General features: G+C 34.4%; 1 protein-coding gene across 4 annotated transcripts in view; it reads left to right on the top strand.

Moving 5' to 3' along the window:
* The first annotated feature begins 3,908 nt into the window (after positions 1-3,908).
* The window catches only part of Kair1d (Kainate-type ionotropic glutamate receptor subunit 1D), a 134,612-nt gene continuing 126,210 nt past the window's right edge, over positions 3,909-12,310 (top strand). For all 4 annotated transcript variants that reach the window (XM_071711519.1, XM_071711520.1, XM_071711517.1 and 1 more), the window contains exons 1-2: positions 3,909-4,139; positions 9,245-9,400. In XM_071711519.1, coding sequence (XP_071567620.1) covers positions 4,061-4,139; positions 9,245-9,400 — 235 coding nt within the window. In that variant the 5' untranslated portion in view covers positions 3,909-4,060. The remainder of the gene's footprint in view (positions 4,140-9,244; positions 9,401-12,310) is intronic.

Genomic DNA, 12,310 nt, shown 5'->3' with positions numbered 1-12,310 from the left:
TATGGGGCAACTGCAACAAAAGGAAGAAACCGGCGAAGCAAGGAGCGTGCCTTGGAATTTCGCGGAATATATTTCAACGCGTATAATATATTTCAGAATTATATTCACAGCGCGACGCTTACGTAATGCTACCGCAGACTACCGGTGTATGTAGCCGTTGTATAACATTTCGCGAAACTTATATTTAAAAAGAGATGAATGTGAGAGAGAGAGAGAGAGAGAGATATTTATACGTCTATTATAGTCGTTCTACCTATGCCGGGGTCAACCATAACTACTCGTGCCGCTTTTTTCTACTGTTTAATTTACTTCACACTACCATGGGCTATATAATAGTCGCAATAGAAAAAAGCAATAACTGCTGCGGAACATTTTTACCTCTACGTCTTTAATGTTTTTCATTGCGTATCTTTTGTTATAAATTTAATAACCTTTTGCTCAAAAATAATAATTGATTTAACGGTTCATTTTTTTATAGAGTTTAATTTAATTTTGTATATGTATATCGTAGGTAGAGAAAAGTTCTATTTTTTCTTTGTTCGTTTCCACATTTCTTAAATAATGACATTAGCAGAATGAATTTGTGACCAATTTACGTGGCATTCTTGAAAAATGAACGTACTTTATAATAACGACGATGCAACAAAAGTATCAACTTATAAATTGGCAAGCAAACTTATAAGCCGAAAAAAACTTTCGGAATTCGTTTGAAGTTTGAAGTTTGATGTGTCACGGTTGATAATGCTCAGAGAAAGAGAGAGAGAGAAAGAGAGAGAGAGAGAGAGAGAGAGAGAGAGAGAGAGAGAGAGAGAGAGAGAGAGAGAGAGAGAGAGAGAGAGAGAGAGAGAGAGAGAGAGAGAGAGAGAGAGAGAGAGGAAGAGAGAGGAAGAGAGATTAATATAAAATTCGAAACGACTGATAGATACAATCAATGTTGCAGTCGGTTTGAATTTTTATATTTTCTATACCTGTGTATATTTTCATGAACTCTCATGTTGACATAAATATCTCGTTATTACGTTACGCGCTACCATTATTTTTTTTAAATGTGATTCAGTATAAGGACTGTATTTCAATATTATATTTTAATATAAATTTAAGCATTATTATTTAATACAAAATCACACGTATAACTGATCAACTCTGGAATAATTTACTAAAAATTTTGAATGTTACTTTCTTGCATTTCAATTTATATAATTAATCTGATTTTGGCAAAAGATATCAATATCAGAAAGACCTTCTATTAAAAATATATTAAAATGGGAAAAGAAGAAAAAGTAACGTATCTAAATATTAATAATATTTCCTTACTATATAGATATAGATTATAAATATTTAATATACAATTTTTATTTCACATATAAAATTACAGACATGGAGAAAGAGTAAATATTTCATTCCGCTTTTCATTGTCCTGCATGATGTACGAGCACCATAAAGTTATTTCGATAAAAGCTTTATATTTTAAATACATCAATATTTTATACATATATTATTTGTTATAGTTTTATTTGTTTCTACTTCCCTTATTTCTCATTATTTATCTAATGAATAAACTCAGAAATATAATATCTATCAATTACAATGTGCGTGCTCTTAATATTAAATATCCTTTACCATAAATATTATTAATATATTTTATCTTTGGGTTTTTACTTTCTGAAATTCTGTTTTCCGAAAATCTATATATTTCTAATCCATATAGCTTAATAAAAAATGTAAAAGATATTTTTAGCGGATTTAGAATTAATTACTCTTTTGGAAAAATAACTCTTTATTGTTATTTAACACTTTTTATTAAGCATATTTTAACTGAAATACTTCCTATTGTCTTTTTATTTTACAAGCTTAAATTTTCTATAATTTTTTATACCGCGCTTTACGTGCGCAATAATTATTTTACTGCTTAATACAGCATTAAACTTTGTACCAGTAAATAATCTAACTAGTCAATAACATGTCGATAACAATAAGTTCTATTCTGTAAGCTTTATATACGCGTACATTTCAATATGCAATGGGTCAATAGACGTTTATATATATTCCAGAGTTAAACATTTGCATTAATCTCTCTCAATCCATTCATTTCAAGGCAATGGTTCTGTGAGATGTTATATTTATGTGTACCATTAACAGAACCATTACTTCAAATTAAAATAAAAGATAATTTGTCATTCACCGGCACGACGCGCAACAGCGGAGTTGTAGCTACATTTCAACTACGTTGCCGCTGCGAAAATACAAATATGAAATCTACATGTATTATAACAGCATTTAAAACAGATAACATTTCATAAAATTGTTATTTTACACATCGAACTTTTTATTTGCATATTACTTTGCAAGAAGATATTTGATAAAATAGTTATTATAATTTTCGAAAAAAGTTGTTTTCAGGTTTTAATTTTTATAAAATTTTGTAAACCTTATAAAATATTATTCTTTGTCCCAAAAGATCTTACTTAAATCACTTAAATAAATGATCTAGCCAATTAATTTTGCAAGTAACAAATAATGTAAACTTACTCCATGACGAACTCCGCCGTTATTCGGTATCTCTCAAGTCTCGTCCTTTCTCTCAGGGTTTCTCGAAGCACAAACTCAACATAACATTCACGGAAACGCTGTTAATCATGATTGCGCGCGTATTAATTATCAGAGTACGATAATCACGCTGCATTTTGCATGACATTCCCAACATTGCCCGAACGCGACGCGCAATCCCGCGAAATACGTGAAATATATAATTAATAAATGATACATGGCTTTTCGTTATCTGAATCATACGATCCGATGATTTGCTCTCAATTCGGAAATAGTAACAGATAATTTGTACTTAAACGAAAAATTTGAAACGTTTGAATTTCTATTTTAAACGACTCTAATGTTTATTTCTACCAACGTAACTTTAATTTCGGTTTAACTTATACTTTTTATATCTTTTCTTAGTTCTGAAAATTAGAAGACAATAAAAAGCAAGATTAAACCGAGATTAAAGTCAATCTACATTGATAGAGATGGACATAAATTGCGCGAAACACTGCTTTAATAAATCGACATTATTAATGCCAATGCGTGCATAGTGTAATGCCGTTACGAGCGCCTAATCGCGAGAGTTAATTAATCGCAATGTCAAAGTTCGGTATCATTAATTGCTCGCGGGGAACAATTACAGGGTCGAGGGATAATACGCAACTCGGAGGGGCTCGCTATCACTCGAGTATCGAAGGGAGAGTGATAGCGCGGTGACCTAGTGTACGTATACAGCACGCTGTGTACGTCACAACACACATACCAAAGCCACATCCTAGCCTATTCTATGTAGAAAATATTTAATGTATTGTAAAATAAATACTACACGCCGAAATATCGTGCTCTTTGCTTTCCAAATGGTGGAGCGTACCGAATTTGTGTACATAAAGCGTCACGCTGTACGCCGCGCGGCAGAAAAACGAGAACCGAAAACCGAGTGCCGAGTGTCGCGTGTATCAACTGACTCGTCTTGTCACTGTAAAATATTTAACAATAAAGATACGTTATACAATAAAAGTATGCCGCGTTTTTTATATTATATATTATCTATATGTATATATTGTATATATTATCTAATTTGATTAACGCTTTGTGATATCTTATTCCTACAATTCCGCGTTCAATATCGCGGCATTGATGTCCTCCTTAATAGCCTATTATCCCTCAATTCCGTCGACCCTTCTATTGCTCTCCAATCCTTACAAGGCAGTGACATTCCTGAATCATCGCTGATTTCGTGTCGGCAATTGATGACGTCGCGGCGCGTTTAAAATACAATTCTCTTGTAAACGAAGGCAGATATTCAGACCGGATACGAAGACTTGCGGCGTGCATTTTAATGAACTCGCTGTCCAATCTTGTTTTCCAGTGGCGTAAATTCCTGCGGGAGGACAAAGAGAAAAGGAAGGAGCGAATAAGAGAGAGCGAGAGAGAGAGAGAGAGGAAGAGAGGGGCTCCAGGCAGCGGCGGTGGAGGCTGCGACGGAGGGCGCAGGGGGAGACGGCGGGGTGAACCGGAACCGGAAATGGCTGCGAGGTGGCTGCTACTGCTGCTGGCGCTCCTCGCCGCCCACGCCGCGGCTCTTCCTGATTTCATTAGGATAGGTGAGTATCTTTCCCAGTTTCCCTCGGTGTGAAAGCCGTGACCCTTTCGACCGCATTCAATGGCGTCAGTAAAATTATTATCAATGTCCCGATCGATAATATCCACGAGAAGAAAAGGTAGCGCGACTTTTCGAGATAATATTCGAAGATGAAGATTTGCGAATATTATAAGCAGATGAAATCTTATTTCTCAGTTAATCTCAAGTGAACTTAATGGAATATTATGATAGTTATTGAGATAGTTAATCATGCAATGATTAAAGCACGCGCCAGTTTTTTTTTTAACGTAAAAAGACTTGGAATGATTTACTCATGTAAAATCTTGTTTTATCCCTAAAAAGAACTATACAATTAAATATATGTATATGAAAATACTAATCTCTCTAATCTTTCTAACTTTATCGTTTGCTTAACATTATTATGTGTTATCTTTTTTATTTTTTATATCTCTTTTATGTGTCGATCTTTATAATCAAGTGTTTAATTAAAACAGGTATTTAACTAAATTTTTAAAGTTTTATTTAAAAAAAGCTATTTTTCGACTAATTATATCGTCTTGTGCTTTCAATCTACAATTCTTGGTTTATATATCTACTACTACGTAGACGTAGACAATCGCCAAATATCGTTAAATTATAGTGGCTTCGTGAAAATGTTTTTCCGGCCAAGCAAATAATTGAAATTAATGGCAACGATAAAAGGCTGCGCTACTAACGGTGCTTTATTTAATTGGCATTGATGGTAGTGCAAGTGGAACACAGGCAACGTGACGCGGATAACACGCATTTTACCGTGTGCGACGACAATTACCGAAGTTCTGGTTGCTGCGCGTCAGAGAGAAAATCACTCCAATACCAACCACGCGTGTACTGTTGTGCATGTAGCGGATATATAAACAAGAGGTATTTCACAGTTAAATGTCGCTAACCATCTGCCTGCGGGTATATTGAAAGTAGCTGGCTCTGTGAACGACAGACACGGTGATAGCACATTTCGCTTACGAGTCGCGAAAATCTGAAAAATCTCGCGGCCAGAATAACATATAAATTTACAATAAACATATAATACATTTTTTTAAAAGTTCTTTACACATAGACAGTGGCTAAGCAATAATTTTACATAATTTAAATCGAGAAAAAATTTTAAAGGTTTCCAAGTTTTTACATGTTTTGCAAGTATTTACATAAAAAATTGTATAATTGCTATTTATATTTTGTCACAATAAAAAAAATCAGCAAGCATTGGCCTTTTATATAACTATTAAAATATATTAGAAACTAATAATAAAATAATATAGATAATATTATTTTATAATTAGTTTATAATATAATACTAAAAAATATCTCATTACTATGTTACATTTTTGTTTTTTATATCATAGAATATTTTTATACATTTCTATTCCTATACAAGCGGCTTTAAAAATATAGTTTACAATTTTGTTGCAAAAGCTTCTGGTTGCTATTACATGAAAACCAAGACATATTAACTTTGTGTACAGAAAATTACGCGATCGTAAAACTTTCATCCATACTTTCTAATAGAAAATAAAATTTCATCTATTTAATGGAACGTAGATTCTCTGTTACATCAATCGATATACACGTTATCGTTGCCTACAAACAAAGTTAATAACTTTATTAACGAGTAACAAGGAAAAGTGGGCTTCGAGAATCAAACGCGGTTAGTCGTGCGTGAATTAACGCTATATGTAACATTTAATTAATAATTTCCTATAAATTATAAATCATACGTTTTAGCTCTACTTTAAACCATGTTCAGCGGTTGCGGTAATAGATAAATTAAATAATATCCAGCTCTCCGACGAGCATAAGGTGAGTATTTAAAAATTGAACGTCCAAGATAGTGTAATTTTTAAGAGAAAATACCAAAAAAATTCTGCCAATATTTACAATCTGCATAGTATTTGAACTAAAAATTTCAAATTATTTAATTTATCTATCACCAGGTCGCTGAAGATGGCTCAAAGTAGAGCTGAAACCTACAATTTATAATTTGTAGGAAATTATTAATTAAATTACCGTTAATTCACGCACGACTAACCGTTTGGCTTTCAAAACCCACTTTTCCTTATTACTCGTTAATTTTAACATCGAGAATCTTTAGTTAATTAATTAGTTGAATAACTTTATTGTTATCAGGATCTAATGATAATATAACGTTATATCAGCCATGATATTTTTACATCTGAAAATCATTGATTTGCACATCATTGATTTTTATTTCACTAGATTATAGCGCACGCTTCGCGTGCGCCTTGTGATGTTGTTTATTTGTTATTATTTATGCAAAAAACATTTGTACATACACTCGATCAATCGACTGAATCGAGACGACCAATCACGTTCGCAATAAGAGGAAACATAAATTGTTCATAAAAGAAGCGTTTTATTTGTATATAAGCTTTTTGCAACCTTATATCTTGAAAATATGATAAAACAAGAACAGTTCGTACATTTCACGCACATGCGAAACCGTCACGTCGCTGTTTAACATTATGATTGTCGTTTCCTGTCGACGTTTACGACGCGCGGACATACACGCGGATGTACGTGATGCACCGAATGCCCGACTATACTCTGAACTTTTATCGAAACGTGAATTCATGATACACTCGATTTCCGAACGCTTTCTTTTCCGTGGTAGCGAGAGAGAAGCAAAAGTGGATCGATATACATGTCCGAGTTCAGGGAGATACGTGCTGTACTTGCTGCGAGTTTTGATGCATTCGTTCGTACTACATCCGTACGCTTGTTCCGTGGCATATCACCAATGCCGTATATGGCCAATAGCTTTCTGTATGAAAGCTGGAAAAGGAAGAAATTTACCGAAAGAGTACGATATTCTATATGTATAGACAGACAGAGAGGAAGAAAAAGAAAGAAAGAGAGATAAGACTTAGAAATTCTTTTAACTTACATTACGCCGATTGAATTTTAAGCGTTTCGCATTTCTTAGTTTTCTAATTTTTTTCAGCATCTTCTTCAGTACCAGTTCAATATCCGTAACTTTCTTGCCGCGTCTTCTGTAGTATTTCCATCTGCTATTTCCATTGTTATTGCTGGTCACACAATTGCATAGTCTCTCTTTGAAAGAAAATTATGTTTGCAAATTGAATAGCTGACATGGAAGAGTATAAAAATCTGTTTTCGTTTCTGATAAAAATATGCAGTAGTACGATATGCAAATCTTTTTTAATTTGCTCTCGTGTAGTTCACACGTGTAATGAATGCTTGTTACGTATAACGGATTACGCACAAAATAGTTACACTGAAAAATGTAATCGGGTTTATAATTTATACGCTCACAAAGCTGTCTTTCACGCACCGTTGTAATCAGGATTACAAGCAATCTTTTGTTTTAGAACAATAGCTCATTATTCGCTCGTTTTGAATTCAACGTTATTATAAACGTTGTTTCGGAGGCCGTCAAATCGACGCGAAAATTAAAAGCAGCACGCGCCCGTGCTCGTGTATAATTTTCGTGATTTATTTGCGTCAACCGGTAGTGGCAAGTTCGTTTATTCGCACGTGTAATTAAATGGCGTATAGCTTGACACGAGGAACACTAAGAATAAGCTTCAATGTATATTTCGAACAGCAATTTAACATTTTTATTGCAGCGTAATGATTGCAACAACAATAGCGATGGGTTATTGATATCCCCGATCATTCTGTGCGAAATTCATTAGTGGATTAATGAATTCGAGATTAATTAATTCAACGCGAAACCGGCCCGAAAAAAAACATCTAATTTACATAAACGTATTTTCACCGATGTTTTGCGATGATTTTACGACCGACTTGATATACCGATTACATAGGTGTCTATACGTACAGCGTTATATTACGCGCTTTTAATCTGCTAGCTTCCACTTCTCCTTCTCTCCTTGACAAAAGTTTTACAAGTGTACTAATTTTATTTCCGCGTATGAATCTGGCAAAGAAATCACGATGGAATTTATTCTCCTGCTGTGAATACCGTGCGTTCATTGTTCTTTCTTCGCGTTACATTTTCAAGCTATATATTTTCGCTCTCGTTCGCATTATTAGGCTTTATTATTGTCACAATGAGCGTGGCGAATCGGGCAACCTTACCTCGGTGCGCCAAAGAGAATCGATAGCGGGTCGCTAACGAGAGACGTAAATCTATCCCGCAAATTCTATAAATCGCAGAGTCAAGCCGGCGCAGCTGCTCGTACCAGTTACTTTATGACGTACACGAGATTAAAATCAATTTATGGCGCCAATTTCTCCTAACCGAATGAATTGGAAGGCGCGGAATTTCAGCGGACCACACGAAGAAACTGTCGGGAATACTTATGCGACGCGAAACGATGGAAACGGCAACGGATGGAACGTGCAGTTACATGCGTCACTTTCCTCGATCGAATAAAAATAAATCTGTGTTTGCATGTAGAAACTTTCGATTGGGATACTATCATTTTAAGTATAAAGATATTTTGCGAACTTCAATCCAATTTCGTTGCATAGCAGTTGGACTATGATGTAACGTTGTTATTCGTTCTTTTCTTATATATTTTTTTTTTACAAATCCGTTATTCGTGTGACGTTATCCCGGCGCTAGATAAATTTTTTCAAGTGATATCTTTCTTTCCTTGATAAGAGACAATAAATTTTAGAATCTGTTAGAACCTATTTTACAAATAAGAAAATACTCGAACTTAATATAACTTTTTCAAAATAATTGCAATTTTTTAAACTGTATATCTATTAAAATGTATTATATTTAAATTTAAATATTAAAGCATTTTCTTTTCAATTATGCCAAAGACGTCAGAATCATTTCAAAAGCGCTGAATAGATATAACATGTAAACACATGCGCATAAAATACATTAAGCAGTGAAGTTACACGAAACACGGCTCTAGTCGGGATCATCTCGCGAAGGTGTAAATAGACCATAAATCTTTATCGCGCGCCGGTGGACACGGAGAAGCAGATAGATAGAAGGTTGGATAAAGATATCTTGTGATGGCGGCCGTGGACGGAAAATAAGGAGGAGTGCACGCGCGTGGATCTCGTCAAAGTAGCACCCTTTAATATGGATGCGTGATTTCCCAGGCGGGCTGTTTCATCCGTCGGACGACAAGCAGGAAGTGGCCTTTCGCTACGCCGCGGAGAAGATCAACGCCAACCGAGACATCCTACCCAAGTCTCGCCTCAGCGCCCAGGTCGAGGTGATACAGCCACAGGATAGTTTCCACGCCTCGAAACGAGGTGAGTTTCATAATTGAATCGAAAATACTCGTCGAAACACATGAGATTCCGTCATCCTTTGCTCGCTTCAGAAATTTTCTCCTGAAGATCGGCTATTTTTATCGTTACTCAGCGTCCATCAGTGTGACGCGATTTTTAAAATTTTGTTTTATTTAGAATTGAAAGTGTTGTCGATTAGTATTATATCTGCCTTTATTATTATTATTTTTTATTATACCACGCATATCTATTGTAAGTAAAATATTGCAAAAGTAATTTTAAATTTTAACAAATGTTTACACCCGCATATATATTTAGAATAAAAAATATGAACATGATAAACTTTCTAGCTTCTTCAAAATTTAGTGTTTAAATACTATGCAATTAACAAATCCAAAATCACAAAGATTTTACCAAAATATATTTTTATTGCAAGAAAATTTTCTCTCACTCTAATTAAAGAAACGAAAAGAATGTGTTGAAAGATTGCTTCTTTATTAATAGCGTATAAATCAGAACATTAAAACTAAGAAATTAGAAAAAACTAGATATCACTTCAGTTAGTGATATCAATAAAAGTCAAATAGTTTAAGGCAATAGCTTGTGCTATGCGAGCAAGTGGCTACTATGTTGGCGGGAAACTTTGCGTTAACGTATCTATACATATATGGCATGCCAAACCGCGCATAACTGCCTCGAAAGTTCGTATGACTTGCTTGATGTGCGAAATAAACTGCATTTACACGATTGAGGATTCAACGTTGTTGTTCACGTGAAGCTTCACTCTCACCAATGCTCGAACAGAGCTGTCAGTTAATTCCTCGATGTGACGATCCCGTTCTCCAATACTAGAGCGCCCTAACATCCTTATCTCAGGTGAGGCGAAACCTCTCTAACGTTCAATCTTGTTACTTGCAGTTTCGGCACGTCTAGTGCATCGCGTTCGTGAATCGAAGTTAGATTTAACATGCTAAAAGTTTTACTTTATTCGAATACGCACTTTGCAACATAATGTTTTAATGGCGGTCGCTCGCACAAATCATCCATGTTTTTTAAAAGTTACATTTAAAAATTGAATGTAATATTTGAGAAATAATATCTGAATATTTAGATACTCGAACGTCTTTAAAAAATATAAGTGTTTGCCTAAATTCTTACGTATAAGTTATACATGAATAAAATTAGTTAATGATCTAAATTAGTATTTAAATTCTTAATCTAAATTATAATGAGTGAAAATAATTATTCTTTTATTCATAAAATTAATATTAAATTGTTCTTTGTATAAAAATATGTATTATATATACAAAATGTTCTACTATTGTATTATACTATTGTACTTTAATAGTAGAAAATAATGTGCAAAATAATATGATTTGTAAATCTTTTGGACTCTATGTATTGAGACATTGCAATGTAGATGGAATATGGTACAATGATGGTATTTCTTTAAAAAATGATAAAACATTAACATATAAATAGTAATAATAAATAAAAGAAGTATCTCAATATCTAAATATTCAGATATTATTTCTCAAATATTACATTCAATTATTTTATTATTTAATGTCATTTTTTAATTTAACTTTCTACACGGAGAGAAAAATCAAGTCGTAATACTATGTGAAACTGTATTATAAATACCTTATACTTTTCTCATGTTATATTTACAATAAATTCAACTTCTTATCCTACAAAATTCATGCTTTTAGAAGATGGATACTGTTTTTATTAGAAAAGCTTTATAGATATATGTATTATCATACGATTACCAAGTTTTAGTTACTAGCGTTGCCACTGATTTAGTTACTAGCGTCGCCACCAATGCGTGTCATTCAGCTGTTTTACAGTTACTATTGACCCACGACATTTTTCGGTGGGCGTTTAGTAAAAATACGTATATACGTATATGTATATATATTGTGCTAGGTGCCATGGTGCTAGGCGGCTGAGACTTTACATGAGCGACACGGTAAAATCCGGTGGGTCGCATGTAAATTTAAAGAGGCAGAGCGTCTGCTGTTTTTATAGTGGCGTTGTTATTAAATAAAGATTTATTTCGAGTAATAATCCTAGGACAAGCGTACTTAGTATAAGATAGCTGTCAAACACGTTAAAAATACTTCAATTCACAGGATAATAACATGAGAAATAGATAGAAATTTAAGGTGAAAAAATTATTACGTAAAAATAATTTGATTTTTCTCTCCGTGTACCTCTCATATCTTATTCGAAAGACACGGTGATATATAAGAAGTTGTTACTTGATCCAGAAAGTAGGCCATGAATTTCTTTACTACGTTGAGAAAGTTATAGGGTTTAATATGAAAATAACTCTGCATGATATATATTATACAATACAAGCCTGCAGTTAGTCGTTTAACTATATATGCAGCCGGAAATTAATAACGTCCAGCACAAAATAATAACTCGGCGGATATTTGCGCATGGAATTAACCAGGGCCAACGTAATTACCATGTCGAGTTACTAAATGATTAAAGCGAACGGTGCATTCTAAATATGCACACTGGAGTCGCATGCAGGCGCATCGGTCAAGCCGCAAATGTGTGCGAGCGTGTGAACCGCCGTAAAACGCGCGCACCAGGGTAGCCGGATAGCCGAATTTGGCGGTGCTCCAGCACCGTATTACACCGTGAAAGCAATTTTATTGATAAACTTCTGTTTGCCAGAAGTTAACAAATCTCCTTGGGACATGCCGATCGCTACGGTCGAGCTAGCTGGCTGGGCACATTCGTCCCGCGCGCATTCGGCGACGCTCGAATTCGCTACCGTTGGGTCATTCAAAAAAATTTATCTCCTCCTGTAAATCAGTGGCGAAATCGCACAGTGCAAGAGTAACGAGCATTCTGTCGGACGTGTAGCTCAAACTTCGTTAACAATAGGTGTATTACGCTATAATGGCGAACACG

Source organism: Temnothorax nylanderi, unplaced genomic scaffold (assembly GCF_030848795.1).
Source record: "Temnothorax nylanderi isolate EJ_2023f unplaced genomic scaffold, tnyl_v1.0 TNYL_tig0099_pilon, whole genome shotgun sequence".
Lineage (NCBI taxonomy): Eukaryota > Metazoa > Arthropoda > Insecta > Hymenoptera > Formicidae > Temnothorax > Temnothorax nylanderi.
The sequence above is the reverse complement of the archived record's forward strand: the minus strand, read 5'-3'. Positions and strand labels throughout refer to the sequence as shown.